We start from the raw sequence: 25,880 nt of genomic DNA, 5'->3' as shown, positions 1-25,880 counted from the left end.
CAACTTTATTATACTATTGTCCTAGACTTTATTTTCCTTCCCCGAAAGTCATGAGACCCCACAAGGCTCAGGTTAGTAAAAATAAAAGGCTGTTTGTAAGTCTATTCAAACAGCCTATAAGTTAATTATCCATGTCCTTGGATGTGCAAATTGTGCCCACAGATTTGTGAATTGTGTGCACAGTTTACAAATCCCTGCACACACCCTGGATTTATAATATATTATTTTAAAGCCCACAGCTTGCTAATCAAGAGGTCAGCTTACAGTAACAAAATGGTTTTCCAAATATAAAAGAATGTGAAATGTGTTGGGTCAACTTGAAGACAAATTAGCCAATTTAATGTTATAGTAGTGGCACTGAAGGATAAAAACTGCACACTGACAATACTGGTATTGTCATTCTAATCATGACATTTAAAGAAGAAAATGCATGCCTTCATTTGCATCTAGTGCATGAAAACACACTTAACAGATCAGCTAACATCCTCACATGTGTAAATGCTCTGCATTCTGCAGTCATTGTAGATCCCTTTGCAGTACGGCGGTAAGATGGTAATGACTGTTTCAGGCTGTTTCAGACTCAGAAACAAGCATTTAAAATTATTTATGGAGAAATTATGTGAAACGTGCCTTAACTAGCCTCTCTCCATAATTATTATTTTTTTCTATACTTGCATATCCACAACAGAGGTGAAGAGTGCAACCATGACTCTTCCACATTCTGATATTTGAATAAAGAGTAAAGCCTGAGCGATTCCTTTCCCTCGAGTGAGAGTTTAGAAACTGTTACTTTCATTCTGATCTGTAATGCCTCACATGAGCACTTACTGCTGAATGACCAGTGGGTTCTTTTCATTTTCCTTTCAATGCAGAAATTTATGCTAAACCATTGTGTGCTAATAAAGATGAGGACACGCTAAGGCGTCATTGAGCCAGTAGCTATTGTTCTACTTTTTTAAAATACATACAAATCCTTTATTCATCTTTTTGTTATGTTTTCAAGCATGCACGATCCCAAACTTAGGGTTTAGTGATACGGCATAGGGAGATCCCTCTAAGGGGTTTCACAACAGACGCTTCAAAATGCTCCAACGGGATTATCATTTAGGGAACTGATGACTGTGCACAGAGCCATGGATGCTTGGCCAGTTCACTGAGTACCTAGTGATGGAAGTGGCGGTGCATTTATTGCTTGGAGGACTCAAGGGATTTATTTATAGCACATCTTTTCACATAGCCAGTGTCTCCACTCATTTTCAGATACTCATTATAGCAAGTTTTTTCTCTGAGCTTTTTCTGCTGTTTTGGCTGCAGAGTTTTTTCTTTTGCTCTTCTCTCCCGCTGCAGTCTGGCATACATACTATTATTTGACCTCATTATTTCCATTTGACTTTAATAAAGTCATTAAGCATAAAGCTACACAAAGCTTGACAGTTAGTCTTTTTGTAAGGTAGCATAAAGTGAAAAATATCACATCCATCAACAGTAACTGCATTGTGGCGTTAATGCTTTTTTTGTTGTTGCCATTTTTACAGTTCAACACTCACTTAAACATTTGCTATCTGAATTTAATCCCACTGTCATTAAGGTGATCCAGAGGCATACATTTTAAATCTTCCAATTCTGTACAGAAATAAATAACTTCCGAGGATTGAACAGCAAGAGGCATGTCCAGACTTTCCTTGACTGCGTTAGCCCATCAGGGGAACTAACTTTTGCAGGGGGGAGGGCCTTGTCCTTGCCAGCACTCTGGACATCCCCCTGTGTACAGTGGAGGTGAAGGTATTTGGTTCGAAAGTGGTCCCATCCTAATGGTACAAATTCATATAGATTGCATTGCAGCAATGCAAGTCATATTAGTTTATCTTGGTCATACTAATCATTAATTACTTGTTTATAATTGTAGCTAATTGTCATTATTTAATGTTTACATTGTACAGAGAGAGCACAGTCTGTGTGATAAACATGCCTGGCCAATAAAACTGATTCTGATTCTCATGTTGCACAGCAAATCACTTAAAACATGAATACTGCATTATTTCTAATCAATTCATTTTGAAAACATACAGCTCAAAATACAAGCCAACTTTGACATTAGTGTTGGCTGTTTGTTGTGTTTCGCCTCCTACTAACTGCAACATTGAAGAGATTTATACAGAGAGACTACTACGCAAGAGAAAAAGTGAAATTAATTTAAAATGTCTAAATAAGTGTCAGGGTATTCATTTGTTCTTTTCCTATTGACAATTAGATGGCAACAAAAAAAGCACGCCCATGGAGAAAGAGAATAGTGACAAACCAGCGGTACGTGATGAAGGCGATGATGTGGTACAGTGCATGTTTGGTACCCACTTTAGCATGAAACTGTCACAGTGCTGTTTGGCACTCAGCAAGTAGTGGTATAATGATGCATAATAATGTGCTCTCTGCTTACAACTTGCCAAACTATGCAGGGACAGCAGGTTAGCATACATAAATGACAAGCAATTTCCTGGACATAAAATACATCTGTCTCAGAGCATGGCTATATATTAAAGCTATTAACATCATTAAAGATAATGTACAGTATGGTTTATGCATCCATGATTTACTGTTCGTTCACAACTTTGTGAAGACGTGACAAGGATACAAACAATGTGCAAATATATCATTTGCATCATCAATTTATGCCCTCTTCCATCTTTATTATGGTCTCCTCTGGTCTGTTTCTCTCTCTGTCAGTCCAAACTCTTCTGGGAAGCAATTTGTGTTTCCAAAACTTATGTATACTGACTTGCACACTCTACCAGCAATATGATGCATTTCTTTTTCTGTGTTTTTGCTTTTCACTCGCTAGAAATGTATTTTACGAAGATTGTCCAAATTCGAGTTGTTTCGAGTTCATGCTTTATGTTTTTGCACTTCACTTTACCTTCAAGATATTTTAACGAACACTTAAGACAAAAGTCTCTAGCTCTATCAATGTATCAGTGACTGTCGGTAGATGAAGTCTTGGTCTCGGGCTGCTGTTTTTAGTAAGTTCAGGTTAAGTTGAGCATGAGGATGTTTGGATAAAGAATTGGATAATCATGGCTTCAGTTGAGAGCATTAACATTCATTGTGTCAGTAACATACCCCAAGGATAAGAGTAGACATGCATGTAAAAAGTCTATGCACATACAATCAGGTCAATTTTTGTGATGTTTGATACCATCATATCAAGCAGGCATAAATGAATACTAATGCTGGAGTAAGGAGGAATATGGTTTCCAATTCATCCATATATTTTCTCTTATCAGCAACATATAAAAAGATAGGTGTTCTTTATGAATATTTATGTCCAGGATAACCAAAGGTGCTGCATTAGAAGACATTCAAAGCATCACATATACATTTTATTTGACGTTGAGTGCGTGAGCCCCATGTACAGATTAGCCATTCAAGCCTTCAAGCGAGCGGCCCAGGTTCAAATCCGACCTGTGGCTCCTTTCCCGCATATTTCTCTCTCTCTCTCTCTGATTTCTTATATCTTTCCACTGTCTTAGCTTTCATACAATAAAAATAATAAAATAAAATTTGATACAAAGTAAAATGTTAGGAGCCACATTTATGTAAAAACACAAAACAAAACAACAACAAAAAAACAGAACAGAAACATCCAATCCTATTTCCTGATATATTGGGACATTGTGTCAAATGTGATGATTTCCAAAACATTTGAACCTCATATTTGATTGCAAATTGTATTAAAATAGTTGTGAAATATCACATGTTGAACTTGAAAGATTTGTTGTCCATGTCTGATTCGAAGTGTCATGCTGACAACATGATATACAAAAATGAGAAAATGCTTTAATGCTTAAAAAACCCACCTGATTAATCTCAGTTAATATTGTTAACTTGCAACAGGTTAGTAACATACATGGTCGTGTCTGGAAGGGGGACCTCAAAAATCCTAAATTATGATTGGCTATCGGCCTTGTCAGAAGCTGGACATTTGTTAACAACATTTCTGTCTTTTTTTCTTTTTACAAAGTCTAGTTCTTAAGGTTCTAAAGGCCAAGAAGATATATGTAGCCACTTTTAGGTTTCATAAAATGAGGTTAGATTAGTGGCATTAGAAAGGTTATTTAAATGAAATTCTTTTATATCTGTGCATTGAACTAACACTGACCCCTGCATAAGTCAGTGCTCCAGTTTGGCCACCCCAGTCAGTAAAGCATGGACACACCCCTGGTAACAGGGTCGTGTATAAAAAGAGAATCCCAGAAAAACTGAGTCTTTCTGAAGCAAAGTAAGGGAGGAGTGCATTTCCCTGTTAAAAACTACGCTGGAAAATAGTGCAACAGTTAAAGACTAATTTTAACTGTTAAAATTGCAAATAATTTGGTTGATTATATTGTCTACAGCAGGGGTCTCCAACCTTTCTTCATCTGAGAGCTACTTTGAACAAATAAAAGTGGACAAGAGCTACCTGCATCACATTGCTTGCAATTATTTAGATAGCAAACATCAGCTGAAAAAAGGTAATGTTTGTACACGTCTGAAACTGCAATAAACCAATGCTTATCAATAATCTTAAATTCACATTAAAGTCAGACAAAAAAAACAAACAAAACATGAATATTCTACACTACTTATTGTGCCAAATAATTAGCTAGGTTACTGAAAATTCATGTCACTGTCCAAGAAAACTTTTCTACTTTACTGTACTAGTTTTTATGGGTCAGATTATGAATAGTGAGAAAAAGTGCATTTACTGTCCTAAGATTTTTTTTATTTTTATTCAAATTTTGAACAGTCAGTCAACCTATAGGCGAGCTACTGAAAACCTGCCCATAAGCTACCTGTTGGAGACCCCTGGTCTACAGTATGCTATAACTAAAATAGGCAGAATACCAATGTAGTGGCATGTGATCTCGGGCAACAATGCATTAATAAAAAAACAAAATTCTTTCGTAGACACTGCTGCATATACTCTTCAGGAAGCCATTGTCTAAACACAGTTATTCAGAACAGTCATTTAATGCAAGCTATAACTCTACCATGCAAAGAGGAAACAGTACAGAAGTACAATCCAGAACACATCCGCCTTCTCTACATTAGGTTCATGTTGAAGGTTCCATATTATATGTTTTTTTTACTGGTTTTATAGGATCTTTAGTGTGTTTTCCAGGTGTCTTGTGCACATCTATTTGCAAAAATTCAAAGTCTATGGAAATGCAGCTTCTCCTACCTCCTCCTGTTAGCAGTAGCAATAGCTCCACACCGGTACTGTACAATCTATATATGCTGTATATCAGACCCTTTGTAACTCACAGCAACAGACATCTCCTCAATGTTTCCTTTCATCTTTGGCGAAACAAAATTAACATCATCCCTCCCTCTATGCCTTTGTCTGTCAGATCTGTAGCTGTGCACAGAAATGCAGCTGCCTAGAAACTAAACATGAGTCCAAAGGGGGCCTGCAGGGAGGTAGCAGAAGATTTGAAAGCAGTGTTGAGATATGAACATCCTTAGTCTCATCATTACTCAGAGTAAGAGCAGATGGTAGCCCTGGGTCAAGGATTTTACCCCTGACATTTAGAACTGACATTTAGAACAGTCAGAATGTATTAGAGCAGTAACACATTTAATGTATTTGGCTCTGCATAGCAGGATAAAAAAATAATAAAAAGATAATAAGGTTTAAAAGACCAAAGGTAAACTCTGATTAGAAAGTGCTTTTAAGGGGTGACTGAATTGGACAGTTAGAGGCCACACATCTTAAAATCAGCTAAAACATTCAAGATCTGAGCACCGTTAACCTAGATAAGACTGATTAAAGTTATTTTACCTTTTTGGATAGGACAGCTGAAGAGAGAAAGGAAATGTTGTGAGGAGAGAGTGGGCGATTCCATGATGCTGCAAAGGGACAAAAGTCGGATTCAAGCCCAAGGCGGCTGCAACAAAGAGTATAGCCTCTGTACACGGGGCGTGCAACTGAACCACTTGGCTACCTGCTCCCCAAAAGAGAAGATTGAAGACTGGGTTTAAAATAAAATGAGGTTTCGTCTTAGACTGAAAACAGCTTTTATTTGCTTGGGGGGAGCTGGCTGTCCTGTCTATGTAAACACAGCTCTGACAATAACACAACCAGTGGGGACTCGCACTTCTCACTTACTGTAGACTGTACAGACTCTACTTAGTATACTGTAGACTTATCACTGTAGACACCTCATGTGTCAAATATTGCACATTCATTCTTAAAGGAAGAAAATGCATTTCTTTACACGTTTGGTGGCAGGATTTCAAAAAATGCAAGGTCAACGGGCAGAACACTTGAGAGTTCTGAAAAACTGCACTGCAAATAACCCATGTTTTCTTTTTAACATAAAACATCTATATGATGGAGTGTAAAATCTTTATATCACAGGGCAAGGTTGGGTCATGCTTCTAAGGAAAGGGAGATTTATTATTTTTCTTAGCAGTGGGGACGTAATGTTTTTGCTATAGAATCCTCAGCAGGTTGAATCTTTTCACAAGAATACATAATGCAAATTGCTAATTGTTCTGAATTTTAATAGGTGAACATCTGAAACCAGAGTTGTTACTTGTGATCAAAGGATGGCTTCAAAGAGTTGTATGCAATGTATGTTGTGATTTCTGCTACAACTTTTTTAGAACACACTATAATTTTCTATAATAGTCAGTATTTTGAGGAACATATTAATGATTTTATATTTTACCCTTTCATAGACTTCAAATGTCATTCGTTACCTTTAAAGAGAAGTGATTCCATTTGTTTCTCAACACTCATAATTTTGAGCAAAATACAGAGCATGTCCACTAGAGAGTGTGTTATGCTAGAATACTTTCTATTACTATACTTTACTTTTTTTTTGAAGAAGAAGAAAATAACTTTTTTTTTAACTAATTACTTTTTCACTCCACGTCAAATATTTTTAATAGTATTGATAATAATGCTTTAATTTATAATAGATTTTAAAATAATTGTCAACTGCATTGTCAACTCTTTTATAGAAGATATTTCCTGAGCTACACAAATTTTCGAGTCTTCTTGGCCATCTTGGTTTGGAGACATTGCTGATACAATTACAATGGCTGTCGAGTGGCTGGTCGTAGATGACTTTCTAATTTCCACTGAAGTAGATAATATAAAACCACTCTCTGCTCTTGTAACAAAGATCTGGAAATGTCTTTTAACATTTTTAATGTGTTCAAACGGTTGTGAACCCCTTTTCACTTTAAAGGATGCTGAATAATGTGACTTGATCTTTGATGGATGAAATTAATTATTTACTTCTCTCTGTCTCTCTTTATCTTATATTCCCTCACAGGTCCATTGCTGTGTGATGGACGACTGACACACCTCCTCTTTCCTCTCCTCCTTCTTCTGCGGGCTCCCTTGCTGTTCAGCTTTGTTGAGCGCACATGCCCAAATAGCTGCCGATGTGAAGGGAAAACTGTACATTGTGATTCAGCCGGCTTTTTAGATATCCCAGAAAATGTCACAATAGGCTGCCAAGGCCTCTCCCTTCGTTACAATGAACTTCACTCCCTGCTACCATACCAGTTTGCGCACCTTGGCCAGCTTCTTTGGATATACTTGGACCACAATCAGATTTCAACAGTTGACAGTCGTGCGTTCCAGGGAGTCCGCAGGCTTAAAGAGCTAATACTGAGCTCCAACAGGATCAAATCCCTCCACAATTCAACATTTCATGGAATCCCCAACCTTCGCAGTCTGGACTTGTCCTACAATAAATTGGAAAACCTGCAGCCAGGTCAATTCCATGGCTTACGAAAACTACAAAATCTTCATCTACGTTCGAATGGGCTCTCCAACATCCCTATTCGAGCGTTCCTGGAGTGCAGAAGCTTGGAGTTTTTAGATTTGGGCTACAATCGAATCAAGGCTCTTACCCGCACTACTTTTTTGGGACTACAGAAGCTGATGGAATTGCATCTGGAACACAACCAGTTCTCCCGAATCAACTTTTTTCTGTTTCCACGGTTAGCAAATCTGAGATCACTCTACCTGCAATGGAACCGTATTAAGGTGGTCAACCAGGGCCTCCCGTGGACGTGGTATACACTTCAAAAACTTGACTTGTCTGGAAATGAAATCCAGGCCCTGGATCCAGCTGTGTTTCACTGCTTACCCAATCTTCAAGTTCTCAACCTCGAATCCAACAAATTGTCCAATGTGTCTCAGGAGGCGGTGTCAGCATGGATCTCACTGACCTCCATCAGCCTTGCTGGTAACATGTGGGATTGTGGAACTGGCATATGCCCTTTAGTTGCATGGTTGAGGCATTTTCGGGGTACTAAAGACACCACCATGATATGCAGCAGCCCAAAGTATCTGCAGGGAGAAAAAATTATGGATGCCACAAGGGACCATGGTATTTGTGAGGAAACTGATTATGTTCTGACTGAAACCCCATCTCCTATGTCAGAGCTCATTTCTGAAGCCACTGCTGAACCAACATTTGCACCTACTAGTGGCTCGCCACCTTTTCCACTAACTCACAACTATGGTCCTCTCCCCCCATTCAGACCTCGACCTATTCCTCACCCTACCTATCCAGGTCATTTGAGCAAAGATCCAAGAGACTCAGTTGCTCGCACGAGGCCGACTCACCTACCACCCCCAGAGACAGAGCACATGACTCTGCACAAAGTGGTAGTGGGCAGCGTTGCACTCTTCTTCAGCATGTCCCTTATCTTGACAATTATCTATGTGATGTGGCGGCGCTATCCAGGTGCAACAAGGTTGCTGCAGCAACGATCCATGGTGGGAAGGAAGCATCGCAGAAAGAGTCCAGAGCCAGAGCAGAACCTGAGCACCCAGCTCCAAGAGTATTACATGAGCTACAACCCTGCTGCCACACCGGAGGCATTGGAGGTGCTAGGCAATGGCACAGGTTCCTGCACTTGCACAATTTCTGGCTCCAGGGAGTGTGAGGTATGATCCATCGCATCAGCCTAAAATAAAAACTCAAAATCAAAACACAAAGACCCAACAGAGAGGTAAATCTTTTATCAAATATGCCCTGTAAAAAGCTATTGTTAAAACACAGTTAAGCTCCCTTGACACTTGGTTTATAACATGCTTGACTTCAGATGTTAGATGTCTCCAATTATTCAGGTTGTACTTTTAAAATCTTGAAGTGGAAAATGGAAAGCTTTTCTGATGTAGGGGAATAAATCTACCACTAAAGACCAGAGGAACACATTGTTACAATGACACAATACCAAATAGTGTTCTCTCTGGTTCTCTCTGGTTTTTGATGAAATTACATTGAAGTTAACTTTAATTTAAAATTATCACTTTAACAAAATGTATTTAATTAAATAATTTCTCATGTGTCGTACTCTTAAGGATGGTGAATAACTGGAAAACATCTAACTGTTTTGTAGACACCTCACCTCTTGCATGGCATGGCTCATGCATGTTTAAGCAACTTTTTAAGCACGTTTGTTTTGTGTGTGTGTGTGTGTGTGTGTGTGTGTGTGTGTGTGTGTGTGTGTGTGTGCGCGTGCATTTTTGTGTGTGCAATTATGTGTCTGTGTGTATCTGCTTGTGTGTTTTGGGGAGGGTGGGAAAAGGAGAACTTCCTGATTGCCATAACTCTAATCAGTTTGAAAGTTGCAACATTATCAATTTGTGCAAATGTACTGCAAGGACGGATCAAGTGCATTGTTATTGATCAGGATTCTTCTAATTCTGGTATCACATTGAAAAGTATGCAGAGTTGCATCATGGTGCCTTTAAGACGTCTAAAAGGGTTGGTGGTTTGGATGGACGTGCCCTGTAACTGCCCTTCAATAGGCTGTTTCTCTGGAATAAAGCACTCTCCCTGTTGTGTGGGGGAGAGTTACGTTAATCTGCCCAGAGGCGAGGCACTACAGTAATCCCAAAGCTTATGATGTGGCTTAAATGTGGATCCCTCCACTGTGATAAGGAGAATATTTATAAACCATGGCAATTACAATCAATGGCTGGAAAACTCAGAAATAAAGGTAGCCTTATAGTAATTTTAAGAAAAAATTGAACCTTTAAACAATGGGTGCACACCTTTGTTATCCTGCAATGGGTCAACCAGGGTTGAAAGTTTGTGTTTTCAATCTTTATGCACATTTATTTATTAGAGCAGCAGCTAATCAAGCAATCACTGAGTTGGTGCTCTCTTTGATTAGATGGAGCAATTCAAACTCTACAGTCCAGTGGAAGGGCTGACAACAATGTTAACTCAAAAGCCATATTTCTCAAGATGAGATCATTTAGTTATTATTGCACTATTGAAGTCAATTGTTATCTAATATTTAGTAAAAACACAAAGAGTAAGACCTTTGGTTATGTAGCACTAAACAAGGTCCCTGAGCAGGTTCAGTGGCATCTGCCCAATTCTGAACTAATCTCCGGAGATCAAAAATGAAGTTGCAGAATGTAAGCAAAACTAGGGCTTGTTCTGTTTGTGGAACAAGAACAAAGTCTTGCAAGAGATTGATAACTCTGCGTAAACATTGATCATTCAAGTTATTTTTTCAGTGCTTTGATATTTCATCAGGTTTTGTAGATTTGAAGCATGCTCTTCTCCACAGTATGTATCCAATATCAATTTTAATTTCACAGAGAGCCTCTATGATCCAATAGTTGCCCATTGCTATACTCCACAGTCCTAACAGGATTTGGTATGTGGCATCTAGGTTAGCTACTTTGAAGAACATTACAAAAAAAAAAGAAAAGTTTATTAAAAAAACATTAGCTATGTTCTAAAACTGTCATTTATGTGTAATCAATTTGGGGTTAGTGCAACGCTTTATGATGAATACAATGTAGACATCATAAACAAATTCACACAATGTTATGCTGGTTTATTTCAGGACTTTTAAAGCAGGCACAGAAAACGCTCCAAGACCTTGGCTCAGGCAATGGTATGTGCAGCCCTGTCCGTGCTATGTTAGTCATACATCTGGCACCAGAACAAAGCTTGACTGCAATTTGCTGCAAAACACAAACAATGTTCTGATTCTCTCCTCTAACATGGCAACATTTCTCTAACAATCAGCATCAGTGTTTTTCTCCCTCAACATAACCTTAATCCAAATCTCATCATCTAAAAAACAATCTGTCCTTTCAGTACCATTGCAGGTTGTCAACAGCAGTCTGTTGATTGTTGGGAGGGAGGTGGTTTCTACGCTGTTTCTTATTTCAGCTGTTCAATAATTGAGAGGCTGGCGTAGGCTTGTTTAGTGTGATGAAAGGACAATCTTGCTGGCCAACACAGCTGGCTGTGGTTTTTATTATGGGCCTGTACAGTGCCAACAGTCCCTGTGGATGGTAATATTGAAGAACAAAAGCCAACACACATATTTACCCTGCTGTGGTGAAGAAACAGTGAGGTATTGTCATGGGAGACACTGATTTACTGGATTGTGTCAAAGCCCGCCAGGAAAGGGTTCACGCTACCTTCTCCCGTTATTCCTGGAGGTTTTGGAGATTACAACATGAAAGCCTCATTAATCCCAAACAGAGGTTATCATTAACTCTGTCTTATCAGACATTTAGTTCAGGTTAAAATTGTAGGCTTTTCTCACAAAAGCTGTATTCACATATGCACTCCTGAAAATGTGTCAATAAAATGCAAGGACAGATCTGGGTGAGTAATGTAGCTGTTTGTAAGTGCACATGCGGCTCTTTTGTGCATGCATAAAAACCTCAATAGAATCGGTGATCCTACAGATGGTCCTGAAAATGTGCCTATTTAAACAAGAACAACCAATTTTGCCAGCCCCGGTAATAAAAAAAAAGTCTATGTACGGTCAGGAGTGAGCCAATGTGTGAATTCAACAGTTTATCTGTTTTGTGGCTTTTTAGGATCTTTAATGAATATGACAGCTATGAACTAGAGGAAATGTGTCGAGAGAGCGCGGGGTATGAAATCACCAAATAGCATCAGGATCTAAAATAGAAGCTGCACTGAGTGCAACAAAGACTGTCACTGATGTCCACAGGGTGCCTGTTTTTTAACTGAGCTAAACTGGTGCCCCTGAATACAAGAGTTACTGGAATAGGCTGAAACATTTTTTTTGAGTTATGCTCACCTCAGTTGCCTCTGCCCTGTTTTTTTTTTTTTTTTACTATTGGGCTGGTATAGCATAACAGACCTGACACACGTCATAGTAATACTCCTGCATGGGCTACCCAGCTGCACTCCCTCACCTGTACCAATTGGATTAGTTCAGCTTGTGCGTCAGACACAGACAATCAGCTGCTGTGAGGAGGAACACATGCAATAACAGAAAATCTCAGGACCTGAATGTCCTGAAAGTGACAATTTGAGTTCATATGTGTGAATTGAATATAAATATGAAGAGATGGAGGGGGAATAAAGTTAATCTCTTCTTCGTGGACCAAATTTGAATGTTTGATAGCTTTCTATTTCAAAACAAATATGAATAATGGCAACAAAGTCGTCCCCATGTGACTGACAGGCAATCAGAGCTGGCATAAACAGAACATCACAGTCGGCTAATTACTGCAGTTAATTGTTTATATATCTGGTAGGACTGAACAAGTATTATATTACATTCAAATCCAAGATTAAAAAAATAATTGATATTAAAATCCTGACAGTGTGACTAGCATATAACAAGGCTTTACATGTGGGGGTGAAGAAAATTAATTGAAAAGTATACAAATTGAGATTTTTGGCCCTCTGTCATTTTTTATCAATTTAAAGATTCTAAAAGAGGACGAGTTAATCTTCAAAGAGGGACAGTGTTTGCACATTTTGGATTTGAGAACTTGATAAGTAGCTTTCCCAGATGAAAGCACCTCATCACCCAGAGACTAACATCGGCGAGTGGATGACTGAACTATTGCACTGATACACAGGGTGGGCCAACATCCCATGCGTCTTCCGTTGCGTCCTTGAAGCCCCCCCCTTGCGTCTTATTCCCACTCACCAGAAATGCATGTTGAGACATGAGGAAACAAGCAGTGATGTGCCAATGTGATAAGGACATCAGTCGATGACCTCTGAGCTGTCAGTGGGCTTTAACAGCTGCACAAACGCACCATGTAAAAATACACACAGTAACAGTGTCTTGTCTCTGATTAGAGACACTTGCACATGAAGAACAACCTGCAGTCCATTTAGTCTGTTCATTTCTTTTGCTTTAAACCACATTAACTATTTCTATTGCCCAATGCTTTTATTTAACCAAGAAAGAAATGAATTGAGATTAAAAATCTTTTTTCTACATGTCTTGGCCAAAACAGTCAAACAAACAACCAACAAGCGATACATCGTACAATTAAACAGCAGATGTTTGTCAAGATCGCCAACAAACGCATCAGGAAGAACATGAACAGCCTGGTGTGTCTACCTCCAAGTCTTTGAACATCCTCTTATAATCATTCAATGAGAACAGCTCAGTGAGTCTCAGCTCTTTTTTGTAATTCGTTCCAAGTAAAGGGGAGCAGCAAACTTACAAAACCTTTTTCTCCCAGTTCAGTTCTATCGTTTGAAACAGACAGTAAAGAAAAGGTCCTGTACTCTCCTGACTGATTCAAATCAGAGGGTATGAAGAAAGTAGACATAAGATAAACTTGCGGATGAGAATACACCAGTGTTAAAGTCTGTGTGGGGTCAAAGACGTCCATCCAACATGTGCATACAATAAACTGTTGTGAGTGAGCGATTTAAGATTAGTGATATACCTCAGAACTCCATGATACAGGAAGTCCAGAGCAGGCTAAGCTTTTATAGGAGGCATGCATATCTAAAACCTCCACTGAGTCCAGCACAGACTTGAAAGTGGCAGAAACCAGCCTCTTCTTAGATTCAAAAGAAAGACAGGATTTGATTTTTGAATAGAAACCCAGTTTCGGCTTTAACCCCTTCGCCAGCTGCGACGTGTGACAAGAGAGATTCATCATGTAAAATACTAAGATATCGGCAGCTTGAAACAGACTCAGTCACTATACCATGTACTGTACCATGAGGAGTAAAGATAGAAGAAAGGTTGCATTTAGATTCTGGATTAGCAAACCTCCTGACTTTGGTTTTGTTTGCTTTTAAGACATGTTACGATTTAAGGAAAATGTTGTAAGGAAAATACAGTTCAGTACAAATAAGTTGCGTTTCATTATAGTGTTATACTTAACATGTATGGTCTGACAGAAATTCCTCTAAAGTTGAAAAAACCCACAAATGGAATCTATTGGTACGATGGAAAGACTGGTACTTTCATTTTCACTGGTCAAAATGCGTCTTTATGACAAAATAACATAAAACTGCCAAAACAACCAAGTCCACACGTACTACATGGCAGGTATTTATGAAAACGGAGGGGTTTTTAAGTTCACTGAAATCACACCTTTAGGAAAACTCCTTCTCGGGTTTAGATTTTCAGAAACTCTGTTTAAGGTGTTTATGTGTAGAAGGGGACAACTGAGCTTTGTGCTTGTAGTGTCACACTTTGCGCTGTTTTCTCCTCCATTTGATGATATTGTGTGACGCTGTCACTTTAGTTTACATGAGTCAGTGAGATAGCAGACGGAACCATGTTGTTGCTCACCCTTGACTGACAGGCAGGGGTGCCTGAATGGACAACTTTGTAAAATTAAATGGTCATTGCAGAGGAACGACGGGAACATTTCAGCATCCCAAGGACATTGTTGTTGACAGTCATAACAGTGCGTTTTGCGTTGTTGTGTGGACAAAGATGTTTTTGAAAACTAAGCATTTGTGAATGGGATTGTTTTTAATCATGGTGTGTGTGCTGTGTGAGTGTACTGGCTCTTTAAGAGTTGGAACTGCTGAACATGATCAAGGTGGGTCAAGGTATTTGTGCCATATGTGTACCACAATTGTGATGCAATTATTACATAAAATATCAAGATCGATTAATAATTGAACCAACTGATATAATATTTTTTGTTGTGGTTAAGTACTTACATTAATTACGATATTTCCCACAGTTAACAGGAAAGACGTGTCCAAAGTAATACCTTGCTCATCAAACATTTCACTTTTATTTACTATGAATTTAGCTGTTTTACATCAGTTTTTGATGTGGAACGAGTCTCTTTTTCTGTGGTTAGGTTCATGTCGGAACCTTCGATCTACAAGAAGGTCCTTAATTTATTTCAAAATAAAAGCAGGGTTGACTTCAAACAGCAAGTTCATATTCTCAACTAAGAAAAAGCTAAAAAAAAAAAAACAGTATTAAAAAGTAATTCAAACTTATCCAACAAGAGTTCTTTGTTGGGTCCAGCTATCATTTCTATGGCCACTAAAGTTTGTTGTCTTAAAATGAAATCAGTTTAATTAGGGGTTTCAATTTCTGTCTGAACAGATTATTATTATATTATTATAAACACATTGTAACAATCTTTTTTCAGATCATGATGACTGGTGCCCTTGACTTAACAATAACCAGTAAGGTTTGTGTTGATATTCTGCTTATTTGTTTTCAGCCGAGAGAAATGTGAAAGTGAAAGAAAACCTTGTGAACCTGAAATTCTACCCTATTTAAAAAAAAAAAAGGTTCAGCAGAAGAGTGCGACTTTTGTCCTTATCTTGCAAAAACAATTACATCCTAATACAAATAAAACTCCTGTGCCATGATTTTGCAAAGCTAATTATGTGTTTGGGCCTCATTATTGTTGATATCACTTTGTCATGAAGCACATTCGGTTGACCTCCTTCCCACAGGGACTAACAAGCTTTGTCATTACATCAAGCAGGAACCTCCGTGAATACAAGTCGTTGTGAATTCAACAGCTTGAAGCCTGTAACATAAATATGAGCATATTGTTATTTACTTTTTAAAGGAATTACAGTCTCTAGTTAAAGGTCCCTTATTATGCCCATTTTGGGGTTCATATATGTAATTTATGTGTCTACTTATGTACGCTCACAATCGCTAATGTTAAAAAAAAAAAAGTGTCCTGTTTTCATGTTCTGCAGCTCCGTCCAGGCTCTCTCATCCACCTATATTTATAAAGCTCAGAATCCCCCATGAATTAAAAAAAAGAAAAGAAAAGAAGGTTCCCCATGTGTGCCAAGTTTGATCTGATTGGTCGGCCGACCTGCTCTCTTGTAATTGGTCAGTTGTTTGTCTTTTTTCTCGGATATATTTCCCGCCCCTTTTATATTGGGAATGTCACAGTCAGTCCGAGGGGAGCTTGTGATTGCTACAACGAGCCAATGAGCTTGGATCAATGACGTCTCTGTCTTGTGATGTCACAACACACATTTTCAATGAGGGAGAAGAGGGACCGATTGTTTTATGCGGCTATTGCTACTGCTGACAGGAAGACGTAGGAGAAGCTGTGTTTCTATAGACTTTGAATTGGTTGTGCCTAATCATGTCCAAGACACCTGGAATACACGCTAAAGAGCATCTCAAACCAGAAAAACTATAATATGGGACCTTTAACACCACGTACAGTGTGTAATGTGCTTTCTGTAGTTTTTGATACTGCAGTTGTGACACAGTGTCCCTCCGTTACAAGGTGTGTTGTGTCAGATGTTTGCTTATGAAATGAACTGCAAACCATAACCAGCATTATTAGTGTTTGCTCTCATTGTGCAAAGACCGATGCGGACACAACAGGAGCTGCGTGCGAAACTGAGCACAAAACACAAAACTAACTGAGACAGGAGGGCAGAAATGTGAAAGTAAGAGAGCACAGCGTGACAGCAGCATGAAGCAAAGCAGTGCAACTCCAGCCCTCCTGTTCTAAATCTGTCTGTTTCATCAATGTTTGTGAGTGAAGACTGCTTTACCACTTTTCAAATCAGAGGGAGGAAACAAAAAAAAATGTCGGCCTGTCTAATGGAACTGAGTGTCCTCTGACAGAACCATCCAGAACGATATGTGGCAATCAATTTGATGTTTTCCTAACGTCTCCTCTTGTGAAATCATCAGCTCAAATGTTCTTTTTTTGGAAGATGCTTTGCTTCATGATCAGATTTCAGCAAATCAATTACCATCCAATCAGCCTCCCTGAGCTGCTTACATAGCCTTAGACTTATTTTTTATTTCTTCAAAGTCAAGTGTGGATAAGCAAAATTCATTTCGTGATTGGAAGGAGACTTTAAGGGATAAAGTTTGAACTTTAAACACACGACATATGTAGGCGAAAGGACACAGTAATCTGTCCTAGCAGTATCCTTCACACTGGCAGTGAAATGGTCGCAGTGAGGAACATCTGGCTTTATGTTGTGTAGATTGTGTTGACATCCACTGTTATCACAACACAGATGAGGAAAGTAAAATAATAAAGCATCAGATCAAAAGTGAAACATAAGTCTACTGAATGTAACTCAAACTGCCCAGCCTTGTTGGTCAGTTTCCTCTGCCTGTCTGACTTTACTGATAAATTGCGTCCCCTTTTCTAACTGCTTACATTTATGCAAGAGGGCGATAGTGCTTCAGAGAAATGGAGAGTTTTTAAAGAGACTGCATGTAATGTCTGATTGTCAAGATCTTATCAAGTACAGTAAGTGATAATGCATATTGTTTAAACAGCATGGAACCTTCAGTAGGACCACGACCTGAAACAGGAATCTTGTCTCACCCTGAAGAGCTTCCTCTGCCATAACAACCCACGCACTATCAATGCTCTGCTGCTTACATGGCTGTTAATTAAGAAAATCAATGATTTGACACAAAATATTGATTTGGATATTTACATCTTTTACACAAATCTAACTGTACAGGTAGTCTTATTTGTCCTGTGCTTTTTTTGGAGGCAAATGGCTAAAGAGGAGGTGATTCTGATCATAATGATTGCTGCCAGGATGCTGATTCTGTTTTAAGCACCAGGCGCTGTCGTCTGTCAACAGCACTGCTCGCACACTGTCTGGTAGCAAGAATATTTTTTTTTTTCTGTCACTAATTGTCACGGCTTGTTGTTAAGAAAAATAAACAGTGTAATCATGCAGCCCAGATACTGTTTGGTCGGTGAGAGCTCAAACTCGTTGTTTTTCCTCGTATCACAGGAATCTTTTGGGCGCACATTTCACAAATTGCATCATTCAAAAAGCTGGTTTTCCTTTATTCACTGAGCTGAGAGCTGAAATGTTCCCAAAGGGGCTATGTTATATTCAGTTTAGGCACCAGTGCAGTAGCCATTTTTTCTGAACATGAGGTGGGGTGAGGTGAATTCACGTGCAATTGTGATGGTGGCCTCCATGATGGCTATATCATGATCATTGATTTTGGCTGTTACTTTGACAGCCCTATCTATAATGTCCTAACATCAATACACCTATTCATAGTGAGTGATAATCCGTATAAGAGATAGTTTAATTGAAATAAAAACTTATCTAGTAGTAGACGAGAGTAAATGGATTGAAATTATTGAAAGAAAAATCCCAGAAGCAGTTAAATAAACCAACCTCGACTAATCAAGGTCCTCTTTGTCTTATTTTGCAGAAAAATCTGATTTGCCAGTTCACTGTCTCTCTCTCTCTCTCTCTCAGGTGTTTCTTCAAGCACTCTATTCCCTCTCGGAGATATACAGTGCCTGAACACCTTCTCTCCTCAGATGGCTTTGGAGAGAGAGGGATGTCACACATCCAACCAACACCGCTCACTTTGCATGTCCCCTGGCTAATTTCCTCCCTCCAGTTCCGCTCCACTTGACAGGCATTCGCCCAAAAAAACATTTAGAAGAACACATTCATTTTCCGCTCCCTCTCCCCTTCACCTCATCAGTTTTACAGAACCGTTTAAAGCTTAAGTGCAGGCACGCGGAGAGAGATCTCAATGAATATACAGAAGGTCTCATATTCCAGTTAAGTCCTTTGCTCCCCCACGTTTTCGCATCCCTTCAAATTCTCCCTCCCAGGCACAAACAGCAGCTTTTAATGTGTGCATCATGGAATCCTCGCTAGCCTTAAATTATTCAATTCATCATCTCTGTTATCAAGCAAGATAGAGTTTTAAAGGATTGAATTATTAAGAGGTCTTTTAAAGTTTATCGGGAGCTTTCTGTTTTTGTTCGATGCAGTGTCTCTACTCCCAGATTTTACCTCTAGCCTGTGAGAAGCATTATACTGCTGCTGTCAGCCAATAACTAAACTGCTATTAATGGCAACATGGGGGCTAATGAGGCCAACACACAGGTTTCTCTCTGCTTCACTCAAGTGTTTGTTCTAGTCAAGAAAACAAGGAAAAACATCTCAATTTATCATCATTTTAAAAAATGCCGACACCAGAACACCTGCCTGGGCAACAATGTCTGCAAACCACCTCAGTGAGAAATGTTTCCACTTATCCGGGACAACAACCTCTTAACTATCTCAGGGGGGCAATTTCATGGTCTCTTCCCTCAATTGCTGGGTCATCGTCAAAAGTGACTCCTCCCTGCAGAGGGTGAGCTGGATGATGATGCACGGACTAAAAATGGTGTAAACGTTGCTCTTTACTCCAGGCACTTCTCCCCTATCCACTTGCAGAGAGATACAGTCATAACCGACTCAAACCCCAATGAGCGGTATATTATTAGCAGCATCCGAAGCTCGGCTCGGCCCTGCAGCTAAGACAAACAGAGATCTCTCGTTTTACTGGATTTCACAACAAAAACACAGAGGAGGGATTCTACAGAATATTTTTGATCGTGCGCTTTTGTTTGTGTCTTCGACTGAGAGGGGGGAAAAGAAGCTCTGTGGCATCTTATATAAAAGATCCACCCCCTCCATTGCCCTAAATTGAATTTTATAATCTTGTATCTGCCCCGCTCCCCAATCCTTTTCCTCTTGCCACAGGCGTTGGCAGTTTCTGTATATTTCATCCGCAGATAACAGTAGCATCAACCCACCCACCTTCATTTGTTCTGTCAAAAAACACACAAACATCTTATTTTTCTACAGTCTTAATAACTGCACCGCCGGCAGGAATGCTCAAATGTGGAGATACTGATCTGTATCATGACATTACAACACCCCACGATGAAAGTGAACAACACACCTGCCCACACCCTCCCACAAAGTCACAACAGACAGTGCATCCATGCAAGTTTTGCACATAGAGCGTACGGTAACTAAAAAATTAAATCTGTGCTGAGATGGACTGTAAAATAAAATAAGCATTGTTTCAGGGGATTCTCTCATAAAAAAATGCTAATTTATGCTGTTTCTTCTTTTTTTAAATGTATGCTTTAAATGCCTGGGAGAAACGCGAAAGGGAATGAACTTTAACAAGCAAACAAACAGGTTATAAAACTTGCAGCTCTGAGAGGAAATGACTGGGGCAGAGGAGATTTGAAATTACATGTTGTAAAGGTTTGCTATTTTGACTTGGACTAGATCAACTGCTGTTACATGATCAACCCTCACCAAAGGATTTATTAATCTGACTAAACCAATATTTTTGTCTTAGGAACCATTAAAATGACTAACTGTATTTCTGACCCCCAGTGACGTGTCGCACATATGTCAGTCAGTTTCAAGAGGTTTCACTTAAATATATTTAGATTCCTTGATCTGAATGAGATAGCCTGCTGACATTGACGTCTTCCCCATTCCTTTCAAAGTGAAAGATGTATCCTCTTATCCTCTGCTCTAAATGTTCAGAGTTATTAATGAACAAGTCAAAGTATTCCTTTTTTATTTTTATTTTTTTACAGTTTTTGTTATTTGATAGGACAGTGGATAGAGTTGGAAATTGAGTAGAAAGGCAAACACTTTTCACATTCAGTTGGTGCCTTGCTCTACGGCACTGTTCGCCGACACTCTCGTCAATGCACGATGGTCCGTCTTCAGAGAAGGCCAGCAGAGCCAATATGCTCTGCTCCGTTTCAAATATGCTGTAATTCTATTTTTGACCGAGCTGGCTGCAAGGAGGCATCAAGCAGGACTGAGTAGATTGATTCAGACAGGAAACTTACAGAACGCCTTAACCCCTAGGTCACCTGCACCCCAAACCAGCAACTTTTTTGATCGTTAATTGATTCTTTTTTTCCAATTAAAACCTCTACATTGTGATGATTCCTGCTTGTGTCTCATGTGGTTGTCAACTGTATACAAATAGTAATTCCATCAACTTGGCTGTTCCTCAAAATAATCAATTTGAAGACGTCACCTCAGGCATTTAAGAATTTTGATTGACATTTTCTGGCGAATGGTCAATATAGAAAAAAATAATCCTTTTCATTCAGACAGCACACGATTTTAATGGTTTGAAATTGTCTTTGCAACAACATTGTCTGTGTTTGGCATGTGCTCCACCCCTCACAGAATAATGGTATATGCAAGGATTTTAGGACTAATGTGATAACCTCCCTCGTCAAAGTCTACAGGTGGATGCTGGGGTGGTGGAAGAGCTGCATGCAACAGTGCAGGACTGTTGCAGGGCAGAGCTGGCAGTGACAGTAGAAGGAGAGACCGCACATCGTTCAGCTGTAATAGACCATTCATTTGTGAAGATCTATTTGTCAGTGATTGTGGTCGATGACACATTTCAGTGTAAAATCCGTGCTTGAGTTGCCTGTATGGACTAGCTCGGAGGCATTGCTCCATCGATCACAGATGTGCTGTTTTGTCAGAGGTGTTAAGAGGGTGGGGTTTAGCTGACTCAAGATACAATCCTGGTTTGCTGATGGTTGACAGTCATAAATGACAAAACATTGTGCCATTGTTATTTTTGATTCAGTTAGCCCAGAGCAAAGACAGCAGTGCAGATGTGCATCATTTGCCCTGCCTCCCTAACGTCATGCTACATTACAGTTCAGTTGATTCTTTTTTTTTTTTTTTTGTCAAACATGTACACTGGTCAATCCAGCTCTCCTGAGTTCCTCTCTTTCTGTTTATCTGGATCTCCATTAGTTTTAGCATAGCAACAAGCTATTCTCCCTGGGGTCCCTAATGAAGTGCATACAGGTAAAATATAAATAAAACAATAAGATGATATTTCTTCACCATTATTAGGAGAACAAGTCTGTAGACCAGTGATGGAAAACTTTAGTAACACATTACACTCTTAGCTGCAGCTCATCAGGATATTAAAAACCAACATTGATATTTTCATCCTTAAATATGAAATAGACATTAATGAGCTAAACAGAATTGTGACCAATTTTAACCTCTTTTTCAGTGCAGTGAGTTTTCTTTACTGGTTAGTATTAGTATGAAAATACATTTGAAAATCTAGGACTATCCCTTTAAGCAGTCTTATTTTCGAGAAACCTTTTGTATGCATTGTCACCTCAGGGAGGAAAAGAGTGCAAGCTATGCAAGTAGCTCTGCAAAGCTGATTGGATAATAATTATTCTTGTTAGAAGAATCTGGCAAAATGAAAATTTGAGCTGATGATTGCCATAGGGAGTTGCAAAAGTTTTTCCAGACGGAGAAATATCCAATAAATATAAAGACATTTCAGATAGGTCCAAATGACAGATGGACGGACTCAATACTGGCATGGCTTAAAAATGGTAGAATGTCATTTCTTCTTCATTACCCTTTTACTAACCCTGAAAGTTCATGTTGAGACCAGGAGTAACTCAAACACTGAGGTTCGGGAACCACTTGGCCAAATGATTAATCTTGAAAAATAATCCATAATAAAAATTAATCAATAGTAGGAGCTAGTATGTAACGTTCTATTCCTACAGGGACTGAGCACACACACTCATCAACCCATCCGTCTTATTTAAGCTTCCCTTGTAGCACCTTTGATACCTCATTTGCAGTTTTATAGCCGACTGTGAGCCTACTGAGTTAAGACAATGATTGGAAATAAAAGCTACAGGAAAACAGCTGGAATCAAAATAGAAAAGGAAGGAGGCACCGTACCATTCCAGCTGCAATTTATATTCCTATGGGGTTGGTGGATAATGTGTTATCAGGAGAAATGTTACATGAAATCTCCCCCATGCTGAGTGAGAAAGCAGGGCTGCAGTAAAGTTGAAATATATGACCAGTTAACCAGTTATATCTATTATGATGATTAAGATGCAGATGTCTGTCTAATAATGTTTATTTCACGCTCTTCAGTCAGTCTGAAATTCTACTGAATGCTAAGTGCAAGAGATGTAAAGTGTAATTACATATCTAACTCTTTGTGCCTTTCGATATTAGTCAATAGAAGCCTTTTGTTAGTAGTTTATACTTTAATAGGACCACTACACAGTTGATTGTCCACCATCACTGCACTGAAAAGATGTTTTTATCTCACTTCAATTGAAAATGTGTTTTTAGTGCAGTTTAGTGCTTTTATCTTTGGTCTTATGTTCTCATCTTTTATCTGCTTTGTGACAAATTATTGATTTTATTAAATCTGAGTTGCCATTCTGATCTCTATCTGATAGCCTCAGCTTGCCTTGACATTTTTCTCTTAACCACTCTTAACACATTGAATTTAATTTCACAATGCTCTGACAGTTTTTCTTCAAATATTTGAATTATTAAAGAGTGGTTTTCAGAAAGAAGCAGAGACATTAGTGGAGACACCATATTTTGCAATGTTGCCCTATTGGCACATTATTCGTTTGGTGGAATCAGGCAACAGCCACAGATACCCACGAAGTCCACTCCTTTTTGAAGAGCAAAAATGGCATGGCCTCTGAAAAGTGAGCATCTCTGTATGCCAGAGGAACAAATGAAAAGAAAGTGATCTGTTCTTTCTCAAGTTCTGACCATTGAAAATATTAAATTCACATCTGAAGGCTGATTAAGATCTGCACATAACATGCTCCCTGTTTCGGTGTATACTGTGTCTTAAAATGACTTGGAGGCTCATAAATGGTATGATTCAATGGCTGTTCGCTAGAACATTTTTTCTGCATCTACTGGAAATGGTGTATTCTACATTGACTATGGACACCATAATTACCAGAGTAATTTTACTCTGTAGAAAAACAATATCTTGTTTTCCAATAAGAGATCTGAAAATGTGACCTTGGATTAGTCGTGGGCATTCTTCTCTCCTGCATTCATTACACGAAACGGGGAACTGTTGATTGGAAACAATGGTGAAAAGCGTCATTACTTAATGCAAGAATCGATGCAGGATTGTATCAAAGCAGTTCATTGTTATACACAATTTGCCACACACAGAAACACACAAAAAAATTCATTTCGATTGAGAAGTGTTGGGACAAATATTGTGATGCACTTAAAATGCAATTAATTTCGATTAATTAAATAGAAAGCCCCGAGTTATTTAGATATTTTTTTTCTTTGGCTTCATATCGTGCTTCTATGGCAGCATGTAATATTTCACTTTAAAACTAACACTAAAAGGGGCGCCGATAGCTCAGCGGCAGCGACTGCGCGCGTACCATGTTGCGAGGCCTTGCTCCTCGCGCGGGCGGCCCGGGTTCGCGTCCGGCCTGTGGCCACTTTCCCGCATGTCTCTCCCCACTCTCTCCCCCTTTCCGACTCTATCTGTCCTATCAATAAAGGCAAAAAGGCCAAAAATAATCCTTAAAAAAAAAAAAAAAAACTAACACTAAAAGACATCTTACAAAACCTAAATTTTGTGTTTTTCTGCGGTGGAGAGTCCTTGTAATCGAGGTTACCTAGCAAGATTGGCCTTTTTACCCTTGAGTGTTCTTGAATACATTTAAATGTAGTCTTTTAAAATGTTTTACTCATGACGTGTACGTTCTACCTTCAGAATGAAAAATAGTAATCCATGTGGAGCAAGCAGACATCACACAAAATGTCTCCACATAGTGGCAAAAAAACCATGTAGGTTATCGTTTTTGTAATGTTGGATCGAGAAGGACAATGTCCAGATGGAACCTATTAAAAGGCCTTCGATGTCTCAATGGTTTTTCTCCATTTCTATATTGAAAGTGTTTCACTTCACCAGGGAGTTGGTGGGGCGTATTCCAGTTTCCAGGATTAGTTGGAACTTTTACTATAATGTTTCTTGCGTGGCATTTTTTTTGAAAAGGTATCACATTGATGGTTGTGGGTCGTATTTGCATGCTATTTTTAGTTAAATGTCAGATTACACCTGCTCTTTAGTAACCTCTAATGACAGTCTAACACTGTCATTAGCAGTTGCAGTAGAAGTGCTAATTACTCAATTACACCCAGCATCAGCGTCAACAGCTTCATCCTGCACCTATTATAGCAGTAGTATCATCCAAAGTCAAAGCTGATAAGTTACATATAAACAACATCTGCATGATATTATTTTTGTCACAACTAGAAATAAAATTGGACAACACTAACATGTCATATAATGTCCTAAAGTCTTTAAGGACATTAAACACAGCACTGGAATAATTGATTTACTGGCAATGCTTGAGTATGGTAGGGTTTTGTGCAAAGTAAAGTAAAAAAGAAACATTTATTTGGCAGAAAATTATGGAACAACACTAAACTTATTTTACTGGGCTTGTCGTTTTTGGCCTTAGAATGAGAAAACTGGAGGCCTGGAAGCTCAAATACAAAACTGTGTTTTGCTTTTGTTGGATTAATAGCGCTCAGCTAGACCTCTGATGTATTTGGATGCATTTTAATATCCGTACCATGTCTCCAAAAAACCCTTAGAGTCATCCAATTTTGCATAATATGAGTTTTTATGATGTCATGTTTTATCCCCTCTGATCCAAGCCAGGAAGCTAACGCGGGATCATGCACATTTGGCCCCTGCAGTCCAGGAAACACGACAAGTGACACATCTATTTTTGGAATACCGAGATTAAAGTTGTAGGGAGGCAGTTTCATTAAACAATTCGTCGAATACAACCCTGGTTCTTATCAGGCTGAAAAATAAATCTTTTGATGAGCAGCCTTTTTATCAAAAGGTCAGATTTGTGGGGGTTGAAAAGTGCATGAATAACACCCATCCCACTCCCTCGTTCAATAACTACAAAACCAAATCTGAATGAGACAGCGTTCACTCTGAGTCTGGTA

The 25,880-nt window shown here is 38.9% G+C and overlaps 1 protein-coding gene across 4 annotated transcripts in view; it reads left to right on the top strand.

Moving 5' to 3' along the window:
- Window positions 1-25,880, top strand: part of lrrtm4l1 (leucine rich repeat transmembrane neuronal 4 like 1) — a 59,782-nt gene that overhangs the window by 12,762 nt on the left and 21,140 nt on the right. For 2 of the 4 annotated variants that reach the window (XR_013780789.1, XR_013780790.1), the window contains exon 2: window positions 7,320-9,015. Coding sequence is in view for 2 of the 4 variants with exons in the window: in XM_079363659.1 (XP_079219785.1) it covers window positions 7,320-8,950 (1,631 nt within the window). In the remaining 2 variants the exon portion in view is untranslated. The remainder of the gene's footprint in view (window positions 1-7,319; window positions 9,016-25,880) is intronic. The other 2 variants (XM_079363659.1, XM_079363658.1) reach the window with 1 other exon arrangement.

The sequence above is a fragment of the Symphodus melops genome, assembly GCF_947650265.1.
Source record: "Symphodus melops genome assembly, chromosome: 16".
Classification (NCBI taxonomy): domain Eukaryota; kingdom Metazoa; phylum Chordata; class Actinopteri; order Labriformes; family Labridae; genus Symphodus; species Symphodus melops.
This window is presented reverse-complemented; position numbering and strand designations above follow the sequence as displayed.